The sequence below is a fragment of the Eleutherodactylus coqui genome, chromosome 1 (assembly GCF_035609145.1).
Source record: "Eleutherodactylus coqui strain aEleCoq1 chromosome 1, aEleCoq1.hap1, whole genome shotgun sequence".
NCBI classification, from domain to species: domain Eukaryota; kingdom Metazoa; phylum Chordata; class Amphibia; order Anura; family Eleutherodactylidae; genus Eleutherodactylus; species Eleutherodactylus coqui.
The window spans coordinates 453,610,193-453,633,734 of record NC_089837.1 but is presented as its reverse complement, the minus strand read 5'-3'; the positions used below and the strand labels follow the sequence as shown (position 1 = coordinate 453,633,734).

General features: G+C 42.3%; 1 protein-coding gene across 1 annotated transcript in view; it reads left to right on the top strand.

Moving 5' to 3' along the window:
* The window catches only part of LOC136582685 (uncharacterized), a 52,862-nt gene extending 30,601 nt beyond the window's left edge, over positions 1 to 22,261 (top strand). Inside the window, exons 9-12 of the mRNA XM_066583876.1 lie at positions 360 to 397; positions 8,685 to 8,748; positions 11,880 to 11,970; positions 19,120 to 22,261. Coding sequence (XP_066439973.1) covers positions 360 to 397; positions 8,685 to 8,748; positions 11,880 to 11,970; positions 19,120 to 19,564 — 638 coding nt within the window. The 3' untranslated portion in view covers positions 19,565 to 22,261. The remainder of the gene's footprint in view (positions 1 to 359; positions 398 to 8,684; positions 8,749 to 11,879; positions 11,971 to 19,119) is intronic.
* Positions 22,262 to 23,542: the final 1,281 nt, after the last annotated feature.

The following is a 23,542-nucleotide window of genomic DNA, read 5'->3' as shown; positions in this document are numbered from 1 at the left end:
AAATGACAAAAGATTAATTGCAGTATAGTAGAGATATGACTCTGCTACGTACCATAGGTTGGGCAGAATTTGTTGGTTCCAACCTTTTCTAATAGAAAAAAATACAATTTTCACAGTTTACCGTGCATGAATCTGAACATTTCTGATGGTAGAGCATCAAACCCAGCAAGTTAGCTTGTCCATTTCTAATTAATTGCTTTCTTCTACCCACCATGCAAACTGTGCCTATATTAATATTTTATATAATTGGTGTGTTGTTGGTTTGTTTGTGCAAATACTTCAGTTTGCCTTTTATGTACATTTGAGATTACATATTTTGTTACACTTCATAACTTTCAGTTTATTTCATTTTTTCTCAGGACCACTTTTTGAACAGTTGAAGAGAATTGTTCCACAGGTAACAGTTTGCAAGGATTTGAACATTATTAGTTAGCTTAAGATCACTCTCACACTGGTGCTTTTTGCCGTGATTAGTGCAGGGTTTCAAACGCTGTGCTAATCTCATTGCAACGTTCCCATTGACTTCAATGGAGCCTCACAGACGTGCGCTCGAATGTGGCGTTTTTAACTCCATGGTTTTCAAGCACTGTCTGTTCTATTTTTGTGCGTTTTTTTTAACACACCTCATCACCCAATACACATACTACAAACTATTTTTGGGCTGTGATTTTCCTCACTTTGTGTGCATTTTATTGGGTCAGTGAGCTTCAGGTGTTTTTCCATACACTTCTCTATAGGTAAAAAAAAAACACCTGAAAAAAAACTGTGTGTGTATTAAAAAAAAAACAACCTAAAAACAATTGTAAAAAAAACGCATGAAATGTTGTCTTTTTTCTTCTTACAATCCCCCAAAATACCACAAAGGAAGGAAGCCTTAAAGGACTCGTCAGAGACCCCATAAGTTATGTAAATTTATATAATACCAATAATAACTAAAGCATTACACACATGTTCAATCTCCTTCTGTTCCATTGCTGCCTCTCTGGTGTTCCCCGCTGGTTTTTGCTGCCTTTGCAGTAACATGGCTAATACCCCTCATGGCTGCTGCAGTCAGTCATTGGCCCAAAGGTATAGAGGTATATGTCAAAGGTACACCTTAGGGAATGTTCCTAATGTCTCTTCTCTGATATATGCCACAGTATAGCTATACAGTGGCATACGTTGGCCATCGGCTATAATATTAAAAAAAAAAGTTGATTTTTTTTTTGTGTGACTTACTGTATAAGATGAAGAATCTGCAGTGTTTTCCAGTACACTAAAGGGAAAAATAGAGGCATAGGTCTTCGACTGAGAGCAGGAACATGCTTGGCCTCGGTCAGGAGAATGGGGACCTATAACTGCGTTCTGCATGTGTGCTGGTAGCTTTCCCAGAGTGTGCACCGAAAGTAGTATATTCAGATTGTGATGTAGTCTGTACTAATTTCCCATTTACACTCGGCTGTTTCCATCCTCCTGACCACCTCGTACAGAGAGTTATTTCCATCTTGGCCATGTTTGGCTGAAATGGAAATACTCTTTTAATAAGGTCAAAATGAAATTTTAGCTATCAAAATGACTATCATAAGAAATGAGTCAAAATTGATTTCCGTCTTAGGTAAAAAGGCTATTTTTCCTGGATGTTAAAGGGCCACTCCAGCAAAAACACATTTTTCCATCTCTGCCCATCTAACCTGATTTGCTTGTCACACTCTGGAGGTTTCCTCTGTGTATTTTCAGCCACTTCCCTGCAGTGCAGCCCCTTGTCTGATATTTACCAGCTACCGTTTTGGGGAGATTTTTTTTTAATTTTTCACGGGGGGAGAAATAGTTTGGGAACTGAAAGACTCTTCATAGACTGACTAAAATTAATTTTTATTGATTTCTATTAAAAAGCATGTATAGGGTACCTGTTACGTGTGCTGCTGGGATCTGTAGTTCTAAGCTTTCTAGCAGCACAGCCCTCACAGGTTTATTTGGTTGAGCTGGCTGGGTGTGGTACTTCCTGCTAGCCAATCTCCTGGGTCTGTGCTCACATATAAACCGAGCTCCTGGTCAGTCTCTGTATGGTGTTCAGGGTGAGCAGTCATGAATCCTTGTCTGTTGAAGTTTGCTGTATGACCTTCTATCTGTGTTTTATTGCAGCTTGCTGTGTGATCTGTGCATTGGGGTTCATGTCTGTTTGTGCGTTAATTTTGTGTCAGTTTGGACTGCTGAGTTTGTTTGCTATGTCTGCACTAGTTTGGCCCCTAGGGCCCTCTAGTAGATGTGTCTTGCTAGTATAGGGGCTGCAAGATACGAGGGGCCTTGCAGCTTAAGTTCATTGGCCAATGCACGAACCTACACCTCGCATTTATATTCAGCTTATCATCTGCTTTTAGTGTTTGCATTGTGGCTGCTGTATGCTGTGTATTCTGGCTCTGTGTGTCCTGTGGTTCAGTCCCTGTCATATGGCATTTGGATGTGTCCTGTTCTGGTGCGTGGCTCCTAGGATCAGCTAGGGCCCAGATCCGAAGACCGCTGGGCTGCCCTTATTGGGGCAATGTCCCCGCTTAGGTAGGGCCAGTTCAACCTCCACGGTAGCAAAGGGTCAGTTTGCCTGAAAACCGTGTGACCCTGGTGAAACCTGTGTCAATACCATGTGCAACCTGTGTGCGTACCCAGTCCTTCTTTGGGTACGATCGTGTGGGCCCCATGCTTAGTTTGCCCACATGATCGTAACAGTATCTAAGACAAACACCAAAACATAAATACCAATACCTAAGAGAGATCTTTTAGAAATAGTGAAGAGACAACCACTACTAAATATATTAGTGGGATAGGTCTACCTCTGTATCCATAAAAGCGAAATTAGAATACTGAGAAAAATACTGATTACTCTCTGGACATAAGATAAGTCCCTGATAGAGAAGCTCTAGATTATATGGGATAGGATAAATAGCATGAGGACCATGTGGTGGAAATGGTCCTTAATCATATAGATTGTGGCGTGTAAGAGATTTACAGAAGGGGTCGCTGTCCTGATGTACCCCCGCTGTTGCAGTTCAAGGCCGGCTATCGGTGACAGCCGGCTTCCAATGCTGGATAGCGCACTATCTCTTCTGATCTTGCGCTATCCTCACGGCGTAACTGTACATCCTGTTGCGTTAAGTACCACCCTGCCAGGATATACAGTTATGCCCTGTGGTATTAGAGGGTTAAAGTGTGCAAGAAATATAATGGTTAAGTCATGCATTGATCTTCTGATTCTTTGAAATTGGTGTTGGTTTTACATTATAGTACACAATTTAGCCAGATTAAACATATTTGAGCTTACGAATACTGTCTAAAAGTGCAGACTAGACAGTCTGAGGGCTCATTCAGACGAGTGTGTGTATACATACAATCGTGCGCACATAGCCACGCGTCTATTAGAACCATTGGTTTCCTATGATGTGTTCACATGTCTATGTTTTATAGGCGTGCAAACGCGAGCACCTGCAATAGATAAGATAAGACATGCGTGCACATAGGTCTGTGCTGCGCATCAATATTCCCCGCGGGGAGGCCCCTCATCACTAAACACTGTGACAGCACTGTCACAGTGTTCAGTAATGATGGCACTACCTGCGCGGAGTAACGAATCCCCTGCCACAGCTGTGGCAGAGATTTGGGATGTTCTCCCACTGCTTTCAATAGGGCCGCCGCTGCTGTCTGCAGCCGCATTGGAAGTAATGGTCTGCCAATAACCCCTGCAGTGATTTTCGGGGAAGGGCTTTAAATATAAGCCCTTCCCTGAAAATCATCCCTAGCATGTGTAAAAAAATATATATACTCACCTTTCCGCCGCTGTTGGGGCTCAGAGCATCTAGCCGCTTGGTCCCCCTGTACTGCTCTGAAGCTCTTTTAGCAGGTGGGAATTTAAAATTTCCTCCTGCTGAAAGGGCTGTGTCTGACTGGCTGAGCGCTCAGCCAATCACAGGCAGTGCTCAGCCATTCATTGAATGACAGCTGAGTGCTCACTGTGATTGATCACAGTGCTCAGCCAATTACAGGCAGCGCTCAGCCATTCATTGAATTAACACCCTGTGGGGTGGCTTGATAGGCTGCTTGTCAGAATGCAGTATGATGTAATGTAGAGGCATTACATCATACTGCATAAGCGATCTAAGCATCGATAGTTGTGGTCCTCCAGGAGGACTAAAAGAAAAACTAAAAATAATAACAATAAAGTTTTATTAATTTTTTTTTTAAGTAATAACATTTTAAAAAAAAACCTTTTGGCACATTTACAATAAAAAAAATCTAAATAATAAAACCAAAATACATATTTGGTATCGCTGCGTCCATAAAAGTCCGATCTATCAAAGTATTGCATTATTTACCGCGCACAGTGAACGTCGTTCGAAAAAAATAAGCCAGAAATGCCCTTTTTTGGTCACCCTGTTGCCAAGAAAAATGTAATAAAAAGTGATCAGAGTCCAATGTATTCCAAAATGGTACTAACAGAAACTACAGGATGTACCGCACAAAATGAGCCCTCACACAACTATATCGACGGAAAAATAAAAAATTGTGCGCAGAAGATAGAGACATATTTAATTTTTATAAAATTATTTTCTCTTTAATAAAATATATAAGTAGTGCAGCAAAAAAAATATATAAGTTTGGTATCGTAGTAATCGTACGGACCCATAGAATAAAGTTATCATGTCATTTTTATTGCAGTTTGTGCGCCGTAGAAACAAGGCGCACTGAAAAATGGCAGAATGTCGTTATTTTTCCATTTCTCTCCACTTAGAATTTTTAAAAAGTTTTCAGTACATTATATGGTACATTAAATAGCACCATTGAAAAGTACAACTTATGCCACAAAAAACAAGTCCTCATATGGCTACGTCGATGGATAAATAAAGGAGTTACGATTTTTTAAGAGGGGGGGAGGAAAAAACAAAAATGGAAAAAAGCAAAAAAGTGTGGTGACTAAGGGGTTAATGTATACTACATGTTGGTATATTACACCACTTAGTATAGTATATGTTACTGTGGAGCCCCCAGTATATTCGGTGTATCCTGCGGTAATATTTTGTATCTCTCTTTTTGTCTCTTTCTTTCTGTCTCTTTTTCTTTCTGTGTGTGTGTGTCTCTCTCTCTCTCTCTCTCTCTCTCTGCTGTGGGTGAATCTCTCTTTGTCTCTCCTGTGTGTCTCTCTCTCGGTCTGCCGTGTGTGTCTCCATGTCTCTCTCTCTGTCTGCCATGTGTGTCTCTCTCTGTCATGTGTCTCTTTCTCTGTGTGTGTTACTATCTGCCGTGTGTGTGTGTCTCTCTTTCTCTCTCTCTCTGCCTGCCGTGTGTCTCTCTCTCTGCCGGCCACGTGTTTCTCTTTCTGTCTCTCTGTCTGCCATGTGTGTCTCTCCCTGTGTGTCTGTGTCTCTCTCTGTCTCTCTCTCTGCCTGCCGTGTGTCTCTCTCTGTCTGCCGTGTGTGTCTCTTTCTCCCTGTGTATCTGTGTCTCTCTCTTTCTGTCTGTGTGTCTCTGTCTACCGTGTATGTATGTCTTTCTCTGTCTCTCGCTGTCTGTTTGTGTGTGTGTCTGTCTGTCCTGTGTCTCTCTTCCTCCGTCCGCCTGCAGACAGGCGGGTCGGATCCGGCTGCGAGGATTCTCGCCGCGAGACCTGACCCAAGTGCCTGCAGAGAGCAGCACGTACTCGCCCGCGGCTCCGGCTGTTTGATGCGCGCGGACAAACTGCGCCCGTCTGCCTAGTTTTGCGTTTACTAATGCAATCCTATGGCAGCTTCCAAGGGCGGAAATTCCAAGGGAAATCCCGCCGCGGAATTTCCGCCCATCTGCAGACGGCCTCCCTCATGCAGCCTCACTGTTTACCATCAGCGTTGCTTAGCAACACAACCTTCACTCTCTGGCGCTGACACAGCAGAGCAGCCATGGACTTAACATTGTAACTTTGAACTCACCTGACTGCTCACTGAATCTACTAAACTCAAGTTTAATGATTTCACATCAGTGGTGAGCATGTGCCTCATCTAATGACCCCAAAATCAGCCACCAAAGTTAAAGCTAAGGGGTCAAAGTGTGGTGCAAGAAAAAGCCTGTAGGCTTATTTATATTAGATTTCTTACATATTACAGATGTATTTTCAGATTTTTGAGTTTTTCATTTGTTGTTTTTTACATCATTTCCTCTGTTGATTTTAATGTGCTGCATTTTGAAGCAGTTTCAATTTAAGCCACACCTATTTGGTTTGGTATTTTCAGTCTGTTCTTTTTAGATCCACATATAGCCTTTTGTTTGTTTAATTCATATCACATGACCAGGCTTACTTGTCTGACATTGATTAGTCCTTAATGAATATTCATCTTTGAATGACATGTGGGTCATGTGTTTCATTTATATTTCAATATTATTATTAACATTTTCAGAACATATTACAATTAGAGATGAGCAAGCATACTCGCTAAGGACAATTGCTCGAGCGAGCATTGTCCTTAGCGAGTACCTGCCTGCTTGGAAGAAAAGGTTCGGGTGCCGGCGGGGAGCGGTGAGTTGCGGGAGTGAGCAGGGGGGAGCGGGAGAGAGAGATCTCCCCTCTGTCCCCCCCATCCCCCGCGGCTCCCCACCCCCCGCCGACATCCTTCTGAGACAAAGAAGAAACCGTAGGGAGAAGACAAAGAATGTAAAGATGGGGATAGGAAGAACCTCTGCATATATTTGCAAACTAAATTTGGCAAAATAAAGTATTATGGAAAGCCAGATGCATTGTCTAAATCCATGGTTTGCCTGACTGCTTCAAATTTGGGCATTGGATCATTCAGCATATTAGATGATTTGTAATTTCATTTATGTATATATGCTTGGCCATGTGCTATTTGAATAGGTGGTGGGTTGCTTATGATATATGCTACAACTAAAGACCAATAATGTGTCTAAAGTGCATAAGTGACATTGATCTTGTCTTTATGAACACTTTGATGGTATTTTAATACTTACATAATAGTTTAGATACTCATTTTACCTGCAAGCTGGATAGGCCATTTTATTCTACACTCTGCTAAGATGTTAAGTCACAATTGAATCTATTGCATCGAGGAAAAAAATGGAGGGCTGGTTCCTTTTGCTTTGGTCATACAGCTGCCTCTTATTTAGTAGTCTGGGCTGCTGTTGCCTGAAGGTTTACATAATCTGTAAATTCTGCTCTACCCTTCCATTCTCCCACAGTATCAGTGTTTTCAAAGATACCAGCAAAGAGGGTAGGAGGCTGAGGGACAAAGTTAACATGGGCAGCATCCATGTGGAGAGTGTGAGCAAAGAGAGAACTCACAGAATATACAGGGACAAAGGGGAGAGATCTCACACATAGGTGCCACATGTGCTAGTTTATGAGAGCTTGTGATGGCAGCAGCATCCTGGCCACACAGGCCACACATCTAACATGTAGTATTGGGAGACACTTCCAAAGGAGCCAATTTGGACACTAGGAGGAAGTTGCAAACTGCATATCAGGGGAGTCTGAAAATGAAGGAAAGACTGGAGATCGTAGCCTGAATTGCAATGCCGCTTTTTAAACTTCAGTTAACCACTAACTTAAGTCTCGTTTACATGGGACGAATGTCTGGCAAACGATGCTCAACACTCATCCCTGCATGTACTCACTCTCATGCTGTTGCGTGAGTACAAGCAGCAGGTCAGCTTGACTTGCAGCGGGACAGCTGGAGGAGATTTCTCTCCTCGCTCTCCCCCGCCCCTCTCCAGTCACAGTTCTGAACGGCTGCTATTTACACGTTCAGGGTTTTATGCAGCTTAAACAATGAGCGATGGTCCTGAATGATGATTGTTCAGTGTAAACAGCAGCTGTTCAGTGCTGAACGGCCGCTATGTTAAGTGAATGCAGAGGGGCGGGGCAGAGTGAAGAGTCAAATCTCCTCCATCCTCCCCGGCCCCTACTGGCCACTCTGTCAGAGAGCCAGCGATACTCACTCCTGTGTGACAGCATGGAAGCGAGTACATGCAGGGACGAGTTTCAGGCATCGTTTGCCTGACATTCGTCCTGTGTAAATGGTGTTTTATTTAAAAATATTTTTCTTCCTTGTGTTCATATCATCCTCCTTCATCATAATTTACATTTATAGTCAAGTTGAGGAGTCAGGTAACTACTACTATTCCAACTATGAATACTATAGTTCTAGGGCCCAAAATTTCCCATCTCCTACTTTCCCTTTGTTTACCACATCCCCCCCCCCCCCCCCCCCCACACACACACACCTCTTTTTAGTTTTTTTTCTTTAATTATTATTATTTGGGTGGCTTTCCCACCCTCCCTTTACTCCCTCCTTTGTTTTTCTTTAATGTCTATAATTATCTTTTTCTGCATACAAGGACCACTGGGACCTTTTGCAGTGGATCAATTTTATGCTGAAACAGGTATACTGCAACATTTTCCATGTTAACAGGTTTTCATAGTTCCCAGTATTGGTAACATAATAATTCAACAATTTAAGGAGGTGGGAACAATAAGAGTCAAAAGTATATTTCTGAGTTATATACGTATTACTAGGTCCTGCGTGACCCTTGATGGAGAATTTGTACTGTATTTTTGCAAAAATTGTACCTAATAAAAACAGATTAAACATATAATTTACATCTATAGTATGTATCTGGTATTCCTGTTCTGTAAACAGTTTTTTAATAACTAATATCAGTGTTTCATCCCTTAGATAAACAGCACTATAGAGTCTTCAAGAAGAAATACAAACAATGATGCAGGACAAAGCGGAGACGGTAAATGATTTTGAGTTCAACTTTCAAATATAAAAATCCTATGACATTCTTTATACTAATGATATCGTAGTGTTACAGTGTGTAATATTATGACTATCACTGTTTTAGATATAAGATGGGATAGAGAATGCATAATACAGCAGCATTGTTAATGGCATTGTCTAATCAGAGAAATTCCCTTTCAGAATAGAAGGATCGCTTTAGTCAGCAGATCGCTGTATATCCGGTACCCCAGGAAACAGCCGTATCTAGCTAGACTAGTTCCCTGCAACAGAGGCTGCAGGTGAAATGTAGCATTATATGTCCACCACATGACATGAGTCCACCAAAGCTGGAGATGATTTTACAGAGGGCTCTCCATTCTGGCTGCCATGCATGCAATGTTCTAAATAACTACTGTATATACTGAAGTATTGCCGTATATAGTAAAAGCAATCAAATGATCGCCAGTTCAAGTTCCCTGTTAGAAATAAATAAAAGTCTAAAAAAAAATTACAAAAACCCATAAATTAGGGACAGCGCTCCACCAATCTCAGCACAACAATAGGAAGGAGGAAAATTAAGAAGGCTTTAACCAGCACTAGTGGGACAACCTCCTGGTTTAACCACCAACACCTCCAAGTCCTAGCAGGCGTATATCAAAAACAGGACAGGATCCATCCGTCGTTCCCTTTAAATCCTGAAGCAACAGGAGAGCTGCCTAGCAGATATGTGCCCTCTTTTAAATTGGATTTAGATTAAAATCTAAAGTTGTTATTACGGAAGGTGTCCTGGAGTCTTCCCTTTGGAGCGCTGAGCTCTTTTTCATTTTAGTGTCACAAAAAAAAAAAAGGTTTTTCAACAGTAAAAAAACCAAAAAAAGCAACAAAAAAAAACATTAAAAGTTCTAAACACCCCCGTCCATCAACTGATCATCCGGCTCACTGACTAGTACAGCAGCTGGATGTTGTCATCACTGGTCACAGGAGAAAGATGAAGCAACAGCTTTACTCCAATTGAAATCTTTGGGAGTGCCCTGCTACTTGTTACAGTTCCTGGTCAGAACAGGATGCTATGTCCTGACCATGGTTCTGAACAGGAAGTGTAAGAGCAGCGCGCCCCTCCCATTCACTGGCTGTGAAGCTGCTGGCCCAACTTCCTGTGATGACAATGCAGTTGAACCATTTTTGAGGGGGTTTATTTTTTACAGCATTCACAGTGCAGTAAAAAGGACATACATTCTCTTTTTTTTTATGGCTCACTTTTGCTGGGATCGCAAGGGGCGGAATTTTCAGGCAAACTTTCTGCATGGAAATTCCACCTGCAATCTTAGGCCCAGGACTAAGCAATGAAGCAGACGAGATTTGAAAAAATCTTGTCCACATGCTGCAGACAGTCCGTTGCAGCCATGCTGCACTGAAACTAACATGCCGTGTGGAATACAAATCCACAGCATGTCAATTGTATTGCCATTTCCGCTGCGGGCTCTCTCCTCTCCATGGTGAGAGATGGCCGCAGCGGAATAACCCACTTTCAAAACCCGCACCAAATGTCTTGGGACTTCAGCTGTGGAAATCTCATGGAATTTCCATGCGGTCCCACTGCGGACATTCCGCCAGATTTCTGTGGGATTTCCACCCCGTGTGAACCCAGCCTAAGGGTTACAGTGAAACCAAATTTACATAGTTTTTTTTTATATTTCTCTATTTTTAAAAAGTACATACAATTATTTATTTTTTTGCACAGAAAAATTGCTTTCTGACCATATTCTGACACCCGAACTTTTTTTGTTTTCTTTGTCGACTGGGATGTGTGAGGGCTTGTTTTTTGCGGGTTAAACTTTAGTTTTTATTAGCATTATATTGTGAAACATATGTCTTTTTGATCACTTTTTTTCACATTTTTTTGGAACCAGGATAGCAGAAAAATCAAAACTGTAACATTCCGTCCTACGTAAATTTACTGTATGCAGACATGAAGGTGTTAAATCACCCCCCTTTTGCCATATCTATAATAAAAGAAAAAAAAATCTAAATCATAAAACAAAATTACATATTTGGTATCGTCACGTCCGTAAAAGTCCAATCTATCAAAGTAGTGCATTATTTACCCCACACGGTGAATGCTGTCTGAAAATAGAAAGAACGCCAGAAATGCACTCTTTCGGTTCCCCTGTCTTCCAGTAATATTGCAATAAAAAACAATCAAAAAGTTGTATGTATTCCGAAATGGTACCAACGTAAACTACAGGATGTCTTGCAAAAAATGAGCCCTCGTACAACTATGTCGACGGAAAAATAAAAAAGCTATTGCGCACAGAAGATGGCGGCAGAAAATAATTTTTAAAAATTAAACAAGCCCTCATACAGCGACGTCAATGGATAGTTACAGTTTTTTAAAAAGGGGGAGGAAAAAAAGGGCCGCATCTTTAAGGGATTAAAATGTGACAGAGAGCCAAAATTTAGGCACAAAATAAGCTAACCAATAGGCAAGATGTACAAGATGAGTCATCACATTGTTAGAGGATTATTTAGAGTGTTCTCGTTTTTTTCCCACCTACAGTCAACGAGTATTAAAAGTTTAAATGTTAATCCTGCTTTGTTTTAGTAATCTCATCTATGCCATCTTCCAAGGTAGAAAAAGTTGCAAGGCATGTATGTTTTTGCTTCAAGTTGAGCCAGAATTCTGGTGCTTTTAGCTTGTTAAATCTCTCCCAAAGGGCCTCTTATAGGGGCCAGTGTGACAACTGGAATATTCAAAGATTTTTATATGGACAGTTCCTGGAAAATAGAAAAACACAAACTTTTTAAACGTTTATAATAAAAAAAAATTGACATTTTATTTTCTGACGACTCATTTCCTTTAAAAAATACCGTGCATTCTGAGTAGGATGTTGTTGTATTATTCCCCTTCCTGCCACTGGTTCTCACTCAGTACCCAAAATACCTAAAGGGTCATTCCTGCCCTAGATACAAAAATACTGAAGTGCAGTTCTGTAGTTTGAGTTGTAACCTTTTTAATGACAATTGCAATGCTGAGGCCATTTAATTTATAGTGCTGCTTATAATAAGCTAAAAGTATATGTTGCCAAAGACTTTTTTCACACTTTTCCAATATTCTATTTAAAATTCTGACCTTTTATCCCATCAAAGAGAAAGATCCAGTGTACCAGGAAACAAGTAAGTCCATTACCAGAAAGAGAAAGCTATCCCAAGAGCAGTCGCCAGACGTGAGAGTCCAGCAGTAAGTATTACTCCGATTTCTAACCGAATGTACAAAACTTAAAGAATTCAAATTATATTTACCATTTGTCCTTCATAAACGGCATCACTGGGGAGATCGCCCCTAGTAAGAACAGGAACACAGGTTGAATTGCCCCTCCCCATATTGGAGCTTCTAGCATTTCTTCTGCAAGGTCATGTTCTCTATGGCTGGCGATAAGTTCTTGTTGGTGCAGCTAGGCAGTGGGAGAAGCAGCTTCATGTCTTCCTCCCTCTAGTTTCAGAGCCCAGGTCTCTATAGGGCATGGTTATTTAGCCACTGCAGTTTTGTTACATCCCAGAATGATCACATGCAGTCTGCTGAAAATGCAGTTCGAAGCCAGTGGAAATGTACAAGTTGCAAAAAAAGTAAGCAAATCTTTTGGAATTAACTGGATTTTTTTTTTTAAACTCGTTTTATTGAAAGTTAACAGCATGCCAAATCTTTCGTTTTACAAAATCACATATGGATATTGGAAACCCATAAAAAACAAAGAAAAAAAGGAGGAGAAGGGGTAGGGGAAGGGGAGAGAAAGGGGAAAATTTCCCCTTGTCGTTACAGTGTATAGCACTTGCAGTATACTCCAGAGGTGAAGGAAAGGGAGAGAGGGAGGAAGGAGAGATGCAGAGAAAACTTATGTAAAAAATGGACATGTCATAATAGAGGCAGTACTAGACCGTGCGGGTAATCGCCCACCCGTCGCTGTGGTCTAACATGACAAAGTAGATCCCGGATCCCCACGCCCATCTCCAGCATCTGTTGATTACTGAGGTCCCCTTCGCAGAGTTGATATAACCGAGGAGAGCAGTCGCGGAGGGAACAGGGTGAGCGAGGAATCACACCATCGACCCCATACCTTCTGGAATTTTTCTGGGCATTTGCGTGCCTTATAAAGTAAGTTGTTGAAGGGAATGGTTGTGTTGGTGATCTTTCTCCACATCGCCAGGGTAGGGCCCCTTGGGTCCATCCACCTCAGCGCAATTACTTTCCTAGCCAGGAACAGGACCTCTCGGAGAAAAATTCTATCATGGTGTTGCCAATGCTCCTCGTCCAGAATGCCGAAGAGGCAGACCTCTGGGGTGGCGGGAATCGGAACACTAAGGATCTCAGCTAGCAAATTCATGACCTCGCTCCAGTACGACTGGATCGTCGGGCAGTCCCAAATCATGTGCCAAAAATCGGCAAAGGTGCACGTACAACGGATACAATGTGTTGTCGGGTTTCTGCCCATCCTTTGCCGTCTCGCCGGGGTGAGGTAGCATTGATGCACTATGTACATCTGGATCATTCTATTATTTACTGAGGGGGAGATGAATAAAGGAGATTCCAATAGATCTTGGAAAGTGTCATCAGTTAGCGCCGGGATCAGTGACCTCCATTTAGTTGAGGAGGGGGGAACCACCCGGGTGGCCTTTGAGTTTATTAAATGTGAGTATATTGTCGATATAAGTCCCTGGGGTCCCTGGGACCGCAGAATTCCTATTAGGGGATAGTGGGATATGTTGTTACTCGCCGGAGGGAATTGCGTCTGCATGGCGTGTCTAATCTGGAGGTACTTATAAAAGTGTGATCTAGGTAATTGGAACTGATCTTGCAGTTGCTCGAAGGATAGTAATACATTCGAGTCGTAAAGGTCGCCCAGACACCTTACACCACCCTGTTCCCATGTCGCGAGGTCATCCAGTGACACAAGCTCCCGCAGTCCAGGGGTCCTCTTTAGCGGGATCTCTGCTACTATGTCAGTGAACCCGCCAGCTACCTTGGCCTGGCGCCAAACCTGCGTCGCCAACCTGTGGATGGGTAGCATCTTTCTTGGTATTGTTGCAGAGAACTCCAGCACTGACCAGAGGCTTTGAATATCAAGAACCTGTGCTGGTGGGCCTCAGAGTTAGGCAGCGGGCTATCTCCCAACCAGCATTTTAAGTGGGTCAATTGACTGGCTATATAATACAGGCATAGATCTGGGAGTGCCGCCCCGGCGGCTGTCTTCGGTCTCTGAAGGGTAGAAATCTTGAGTTTCGGGCGGGAACTCCCCCATATAAAGGAGGACATGAGAGAGTCCATGGTCCGAAAAAACTTTATCGGGACTGGCACTGAGGTATGTTGTAGGGTGTAGAGGCATTTGGGCAGGACAATCATTTTAATTAAGTTGACTCGACCTGCCACTGATAATGGTAGCGATCCCCAAACACGGAATTTGGACCTAAACAAATCTACCAGGGGGTATACATTCAGGTCTAGAGCCCGGCCTACAGAGTTAGTGATCTGAATACCTAAATATTTAAAATCGTTAACGATTTGGAGGCCGCAATAAATGTCCATGAGCTTCAAAGGACTCTGCTCAGACACTGGTATTAGGGCCGATTTGGACTAATTAATGTGTAATCCTGAGTAGGACCCAAAACTGTTGATGATATCCATGGCCCGAGGCAGGGAGTCTATCGGGTTGGACATGAATAGCATTAGGTCATCTACATACAGCGCCACGCGGTCCTCCCTATCCCCTATCACAATCCCCCGGTACGTTGGGCTCGCTCGGAGCATGAGAGCCAATGGCTCCACTGCTAGGGCGAGGAGGAGTGGGGAGAGGGGGCACCCCTGTCTCGTGCCTCTACGTAAAGGAAAATATGTAGAGCAGGACCCGTTCACCGATACAGCGGCCAAGGGAGTTCTATACATTAGAGAGACCCATCGAATAAATCCATCTCTGAACCCGAATCTCTTCAGGACCTGGAGAAGAAAGGGCCATTCGATAGAGTCAAAGGCTTTGGTGGGAATTAACTGGATTTTTAACTAAAATGTCTACTAATTGTTATCTAAAGGTCCTTTTGGACAGGACAGACGTCCCAGCGATAATCGCTCCTATGGTTTCCCAGGAATGGTGAATGGTGGTGGAGTGCGCCAGAGATAATTTCAACCATTCTTAGAGCCCTAAGAGTTATGGTAGTACCACACACTAAAATGTAAATATTGGGTTTAGGTCAGTTAGGTCGATAGAGGACATGATGCTGGAGACAATGTACAAACAATCACAGGTTTCTAGTAGTAATATAGGGAGGTCATAGGAGGAAGTACACAATTTAGGTGTCATCAGTATAGAGATGGTTTTGAAAGCCAAACCTAATAGCTTATCCAATAGGGACAGCAGGAGAGGACTGAACCTTGAGGAGCAAGGGGAGAAGAAATAGAGTCGTCAAATGATACACTGACTGTGCAATCAGAGAGGTAGGGGTAAAAACAGTGCCAATAGAGTAAAGCATGCAAAAAGGAGTTTTATTTATGGTGTCAAATACTGTAGGGAGATCACAAGCAAGAGTTAGTTATTGACATTAGATTTAGCGGCCAGTAAATCATTTTTTGAAGAATTTATGGTGTGGAAACCAGATTGTAAGCAGTCAGGAATGGAGTTCACAGACAGTTCATTAGGCAAGAGTTCCAGGAATTTGTAGATGAAAGGGAGATTGGACTTGGGTTGGTAATTAAGGTCAGCAAGTTCCAATGACGAGTCGGCAGGTTCAGATGAATGTTGTCTGATATGTATGTGAGCCTTAACACTGCATATGGCTTTTCACATGTGCTAGTTTCCCTTGCCATGTGCACTGTTATTCAATGGAGGCAACAAATGGACGTGTTGAGTCATGTGCTCCTTGATCAACGACCATATTCCTGATTGGAGCAGTGTATAGTAGGTGAAAAAGATTGTACTGAGCAAGGAGGATGGCCTTTAGGGAATCAACACCGATGTCTTCATTTGTAATCACTGTTTTGGCAGACATTAGTATGACATTGACCATTGTGAATTGTTGTATATCATTTTTAAAACCATGGTTCTTTTGGCCAACAATCAATGGAGAAAGGTAGTCAAAAAGACTGGTGAAATGGGGAGACCCTTTTGGGTGTATGTGCACATACTCAGGAGATAGTTAGGAGCTCCTTGAGGTTAAGTTCTAGTCTTTAATGAAGACTTCAGAAATATGTATATCTTGCCTGAATCCTGAAAGGTTAGTTCTGAAAATGAGACCTGCCCAATAGTGTTATTTCAACACATTCATGAACTAACCACCTAAATGTAAACAAAGATCTAAAGTCTGGTATGACATTAATATGCTAGACAGGGATTTAAGACTTAGGACGAGATATTATAAAGAGCAGCACACAGGCATCTTCAATGAAGTATTTAGCATCAATTGATGCTATCTTTATTTCCTCGCCATAAAAACATGCAACGTTTCGGCCCCATCAGAGGTCTTTATCAATCTTAAAATACAAAAGTGACACTAGTGCAGTGTTCTTCAACTCCAGTCCTCAGGGACCACCAACAAGTCATGTTTTCAGGATTTCCTCAGTGTTGCACAGGTGATGTAATTATTGTCGGTGTCTCAGACATTGCCACAGGTGTTCTCTCAATAGGATATCCTGAAAACATGACATGTTAGTGGTTCATGAGGACTGGAGTTGGGGACTCCTGCACTAGTGCATATACATAAGTGTAAAGTAATTAGAGACAACGACCAAACACACCATTCACCAATTAGAAAGAGGTAGGGAGCATCTGGTCAGGTGCCACATGATAGGATACGCACCTACCCCATTAATGTGGTTGGTTATTGCTGGGACTGTCAGACCACGCTGCCAGTAGAATTTGGAATCTTTAGCGCATACCCGCCTCTCTGATGTCACTATCGACATAGTTTTTCCTTACTGGGCACGCGCTGTTTACATTTGGCGCAGCACAGGAGTCAACCTCGCACGAGACTTAAGGCCCATTTACACCAGCCGATGATCGCTCAAACGACAGTTTGAGTGATCATTTTGCATAAACTATTAAGTAGCTACTCAGCTACTTAAGAGCAATTAAGTGTGAAAATGAAGCCTTCCCTGAATGCAATTAATAGGCTGAGAGCTCTTAGCTGCATTCAGATCCTTTGTTTCCAGGGAAAACAATGCTATCAGCACTTCCCGTGGAGAAGGCTGACCGAAGATTTTTAGGTTGGACTGAATTTAACAAATCAGCTAGCAGTGCACGAAAAGTGCACGATGGGCGCATATTTAGATGCAACGATTATCCCTAAAACGATCGCCTTTTAGCGATTTTTCTTTTTTTTTTTTTTGTTGTTGTTTTTTTTTCCTTTTAGCAATCATTACTCTGTGTAAATGGGCCTTTATGCTCCCACGCATGCTCTGGGTGTTGCAGGCAGAGTTATTCATGTATTCCGCAGCACGGAGGAGTGTGGCCACTTCACGCGATATTGGTACTCCTGCGCATGCCCAGTAAGTAAACACTATGCCGATAGTGACATCAGAGGGGTGGGTATGCACTAAAGACCCAGCGTCCCCCAAAGACCCTATACTCACCTCTCCGGATCTACCGCGAGTGTCTCGCCGGTGAGCTGGCGCACATGCGCAGTGCAGCGCATGACGCGGATTCCCGCGATACTCAGCAGTGCCCACTGTGCGGAATATCGCAGGACAGACGGATTCCATTGACTGCAATGTAAGCCTTTTGTGCGACTTTCTGCACAGAATAGAACCTGCTGTGATTCTCTCCCACAAGCGGAAAATCACAGCTGATTTCCATTCATGGGCAGGGGAGAATCATTTACCACAGCATGTCTATGAACGATCATTGCTGTGGAATTTGTGACAGGTGTCTGACTGCGAATTCTGCAGTGATAATTCGTCTGTGGGCATTCAGCCTTAGGCCACTTCCTAGACTACTAGTCCAGCTGGCAACATTGAGCAATTTCTATGACCCTTCCAGCTGCAGAGTGATGACATCCTGAGACCAAGACATGGGACCACTGCAGCTAGGCACCAGCTTGTTTCAGCCAATGACTAGTTGCAGTGGTTACACCACGTCTCTGTTGGTGACATCACCATTGGCTCACTGTAGTCTGAAGTGGAGAGCAACAGAGAAACGGGCACCAGTGTTACGGGGAAGCAAGTGAGAGGAGAATTGTTTCCTTTGTGTTGTTCTACTACTCATCTATGTGATAAGAATTTTCTTCCCCAGATAATCCCTTTATTGCCCACTGAACTAAAGGCCCATTAAGACCCAATGATTACCGCTCAAAATTCGTCCAAACGATGGCTTTTGAGCGATAATCGTTGTGTCTAAATCCTACTATCATTTGCTTTTCTGCTGAACGATGTAGGTGTGAACATGTGAGCATGAAATCCATTATTCGCGATATCAGGGACTGCACACTAAGTTCTCTGCGGGCAGTACTGTTAACCTTATTATTAGCTGGCAGCCCATGGCAGAACAAAGGAGATGTATTTAAAGAACATAACACCTGCTGTTCTGTAAATATTTGCCCTTGTGGCTCATTAACTTGCAAATGATGTTAATTAGCTGCTAATGGACACACTCCAGGACTGTGTGGTCAAATGCTTCTATTCAAATGCATTCATCAATCATTAAACTAGATGTATCAACCTCTTAGGACTTATCCTGTGGATGGAAAGTCTTTATGGTCCTTTCCCAGTTTTATTTGCTATTCCTCCTGTGATGCTGGTCATAGTGGATGATTTAGTCCTTACTGATAAATCAATTGCCATGAGTCCACCATGGAGAAAGGTAGTCAAAAAGACTGATGAAATGGTGCGAGCCTTTGGATATATGTGCACACACTCAGGGGATAGTTAATACGTTTGTGAAGTTCATTTGATAAAAAAACAACTAACTTGTTTTTATTAAATAACTTCACAAACTTATCTCCTGAGTATGTGCACATATATCCAAAGGGTTGCACCATTTCACCACTAGTCTTTTTGACTACTTTCCTCCATGTTCACACTGGTCAACCCCCTGGTTGTTCAGTCACTGGCCTGGCAACACATGAATTCTGATGTGCATATCTCTTTGACCTCATCCTATGAAAATGACCATTTTTCAGCAGATCCTCACTGAAGTAGCTCCACTTCCCTTCTTTTTCACATCACATGAGTCAACCATGACAGCATTTATACTTGTATTACTCCTTATTTAAAAGATGACTTCTGCATCATATCTAGTACACAAGCTAGAGGTAGCTGGGAGGTGAGTAGCAATTTATCATGTGCTCCTATTTTAACATTGTCCTCGAAACAGAATTTCTAGCAAGAACTAATTCCTCTTTTTACTTTTAGAACTGAAGAAAACTTACCCAAACAGTTGGAGATCCCTGAGCAACAAGATGAACATAATGTTGCAGAAAATGCAACACCAGGACCAGTGGAGTCTGAATCTCCATCAGAACACCAGTCTGGGCCTTCAAGCATAGCCGCACCACGTAGGCGGTTGTATGGTTCCCGTTGTAGCAGTAAAAGACGGTTAAGTTTTCAACATAATAGAGCTGGAGATCAGGATGGTATTGATGGATTTGGCCAAGTAGTTGTTGGCCAATGTCGGCGCATGCCCAAAGACAGGCAAGCCAGCTACATGTCGTATGTTCTTGCTTCTGCAGACTTATTTTGCACACCCCCAACGCTGCCTCCACTTGAGACTTTATTAAGCAACCTTAGGACACTGTTGGTGAGCTCTCAGCCATCGACGCCCTGTGGTTCTGCGTCTAATACAACAATGAAAAGATAAATATAATTATAAAGAAAACACACAGAAAATAGGGAATGTATCTATGTTTATATTCTTTTTTTTTTTTACTGGATTTTTAAAAACAAAAAATGCACAACTGCTATTCCAAATATTACAATTTATGCTGTACCAGTCTAAAAGCTAGATATAATATATAATAAGACTAGAGGAAGTAGAAGTACAATCTAGTACTGTATATCAATTATTGTTACAAAACATGACAATACTTATGTTGCACTTATGCGCCTGACAGTTGTCCCATGTAAAGGTACCTTAACTCTTCAGCTACTGATGTGTGGCTCTCCAGCCTTTTCTTGTTCTGTTTTCGTACCGCATACTACAGCGCAAGTACTGCAATTATACAATAGATATTGTGCACAGTAAAAGCAAGGATCCTACACGAACATTCTCTTTGCTAAATAGTTTCTTTGCTTCCAGTGACTCCTCCCTACCACCAAATCAGATTTCTAAACTCCTTAGTGACGGCCCCAGTACCTTTTTACGTTCTAGCTTTCTTGGCTTTAATCCTCAGGGCCATAAAACACCCTCATTCTGAGGATTAAAGCCCTGCAGGCTGTGGATGTATTGGACCCATGCTGTCGTCCCCTTCGACACGCGATCATCGGTATCCAGCAGATAACAGCAAAGGGATTGAAAGTGTTAAAAAAGTAAAATAAAGTTAAAGATTCCGCTCCCCTCATGGTTTAGATCCATAAAGGGAGCTGAAAGTACTCACCCCTGTCCTCCGCAATGTCCCATGGCGTTCTGGTCCTTCCAGGACCTTACATCGCCTTCTGCGCATCACACCAGACGCAAGCGCCTCTTTTTGGCTCACGGCTATCGTATGTAGCTAAGAGCAGGAAGATATCACCGGGAGCCGCTGTATGTGGTTCCCGGTCACATGATCGCTGTTATCCAATGGATAACAAGGATCATTTAAAGTTAGAAAAAAGTTTAAAAAAAAGAGAGAAAAAGTTTGTTTCATCTCCCCTCATGGATCATATCTATGAGGGGAGATAAAATTACGTACCTAAGGCCATGATGGACTTTACCCCGGGTTCTGTGCATGCGCCCATCGCCAAGCTGGTGGACAAATGTGCAAAAGGCGTAGATTGCCAGTGCAATTTAAAATCTATCTGCTCATGGCTACCAAACATAGCCGAGAGCCTGGAGATTTCACGGTGGACCGTGGAATGCGGTCCCTAGTCACGTGATCGCCGCTATCCAATGGATAACGGCGATCACGTAAAAGTGAAAAAAAGTTAAAGTGTAATGCTCCTTTCAGTTTGGGGCCTGATATACATACGGACATAAAGTTAGGGACACAATGGGTATGTTTTTGAACACAGGACAAACAGGCGTGTATCCATTTTGGGTTGCAAGTCTTCATTCATATGTGTGCTGAACAAAAAAAAAATGTTTTTAAAATTACACCATTGCCAAAAAAATGAAAATCGTAATTTTTTTCCTTCTGCTTTGCTTAGATTTATTCAAAAACTGTGGAGTTACAAAACACAGTACACCCCTAGATTGATTCATTAAGGGGTCTACTTTTCAAAATGGGGTCATTTGTGGGGGTTCTCTGTTTTGGAGGCTCAAGGGCTCTACATGTGGGCAATGGGGCCTAAATCACCTTCAAGCAAAATGTCTGTTTTGAAAGCCACCAGCTGCCCCTTTTGGTTTGGGCCCCGTTGTGTATATGGACATAATATTAGGGCCACAATGGGTATGTTTCTGAACACAAGACAAACAGGGGTATCCATTCTGGGTGCAAATCCTCATTTTCATGTGCACTATAGAAAAAACTGACTTTAAAATGACATATTTGCAAAAATATGAAATTTTATTTTTTCTCCTCTAAATTGCATTAACTCCTGAAAAGAAACTGTAGGGTCAAAATACTCATGACACCCCTTAGTGAATACATTGGGGCCATTTGTAAGGGTATCATTCTGACACCTATGAGCCTTTGCAATCTTGGCATTGCGAGGAAAACAAAATGTTCCTCAAAATGTTAATAATGAATGTTAAATTTGTACGTCTCCTAAATAGTTAAAAAAAACTATAGTATTTCAAATGTGTGTCCAGAATAAAGTAAAAAGATGGAAATGTATATCTTATCAAAAATTTGTGTAGTATGTTTGCACATATTTGAGATATTACAATTGAAAATATAAAAAAAAGACAATTGTTTCAAAATTTTCCCAAGTTTGGCACTTTTAATAAATTTACACAATCGGTCTATTTTTACCACCTAAATGAAGTACAATGTGTGGCAAAAGAACAATGTCAGAAACACTTAAATATGCAAAACCTTTACAGAGTTATTCTATGTTAAAGTGACACGTCAGATTTCCAAACTTTCGCTCTGTCACTAAGGTGCAAACAGGCTTCATCACTAAGGGGTTAAACCTCCTAAAAGTGCTGCCTGCTATTAATGAACTATTTGACCCAATTTTTTGGAAGTTGAAGCTCAGCTAGAGGGAATTGCCTTGAGTAACTGATATTTTTTTTCTCCTAAACCTCTTTTTTTATTAGAAACATTTGAAAATATTTTTCATTACAATTCAAAAAAAATAATAATAAAATACAGAAATAAAATACGTCTTAGAAGCATACAATGATACTCTTTAAGGCCTTAGTCAGACGGGCGTTTCTAGCCGCGATTTGCGCATGCGCATGCGTCCGGCGATTTTTTAAAACCATTGCTTTGCAATGGTATCGGATACATGAGCGCTTTTTATGCGCTCATCCGATAAATTATAGAACAAAAAATCGCAGATCGCACCTATCTGCGATCTGCGATTCCTGTTCTCTTCTGTATATGCGCTCAATGGGGCCGGCGGCAGCAGCGCCGACCCCATTGAGAACATATAGAAGACAAATCATTCTTCTCTGCCACAGCTGTAACAGCTGTGGCAGAGAAGAACGATGTTTGCCCATTGAATTCAATGGAGCGGCAATACAGCCGCTCCATTGAAAGCAATGGGCTGCCGGCGTGCGCGGGGTGAATTTTCGGGAAGGGGTTAAATATATAAGCCCTTCCCGGCAATTCATCCTAAAATGTGTTAAAATAAAAAAAAATTGTATACTCACCTTTCCGCTGCAGCCGGAGTCCAGCCGCGGCCGCTGTCAGTTCTCCTGAACTGCTTCTTGGCACTATTCAGCCGGCGGGGCTTTAAAATCCCCGCCTGCTGAATGATCTGCCTCTGATTGGTCACAGCCCTGACCAATCAGAGGCTGAAAACACTCACACACCCATTCATGAATTCATGAATGGGTGAGTGACTGCTGCCTCTCAGCGCTGAGCCAATCAGGGGCAGGTCTGACTCACATCCATTCATGAATTCATGAATGGGTGTGAGTGAGGCATGCCTCTGATTGGCTCAGCGCTGAGCTAATCAGGGGGCAGGTCTGACTCACACCCCCTTCACACCCACTGCAGGACGGCCGCGCGGAGCTCCGGCTGCCGGCAGAAGGTGAGTATACAATTTTTTTTAATTTTTACACATTTTAGGATGAATTGCAGGTAAGGGCTTATATATTTAAGCCCTTACCGACAATTCATCCCGGGCTCGCCCGCAGCACATTGCTTTCAATGGAGACGGCTGTATTGCCGTCTCCATTGAATGCAATGCGCTGGACAGCTCCAGCCCGTTTCTAATGAAACGCGGCTAGGAGCAGATTTTCGGGCGATTTGCGGGCGACTTGCGCGCACTAGTCACGCGATTTGCGGATGCGCATCCGTCATGCGATCCGCAAATCGCGCGAAAAATCGCCCGTCTGACTAAGGCCTAAGAGCTTTTCATTTGCATACATAACTTGCATTGTCCGTTTGGGAAATAAAATATTATATTAAACATATTGATCTCTTGTACTATTTCCTTATTATTGTTTACTCGTCGCTTTCAATCCTTCTATTATCTTAGTATAGATCCATTTGATTCAAGCTGGGCAAAAAAAACATAATAAAATGTT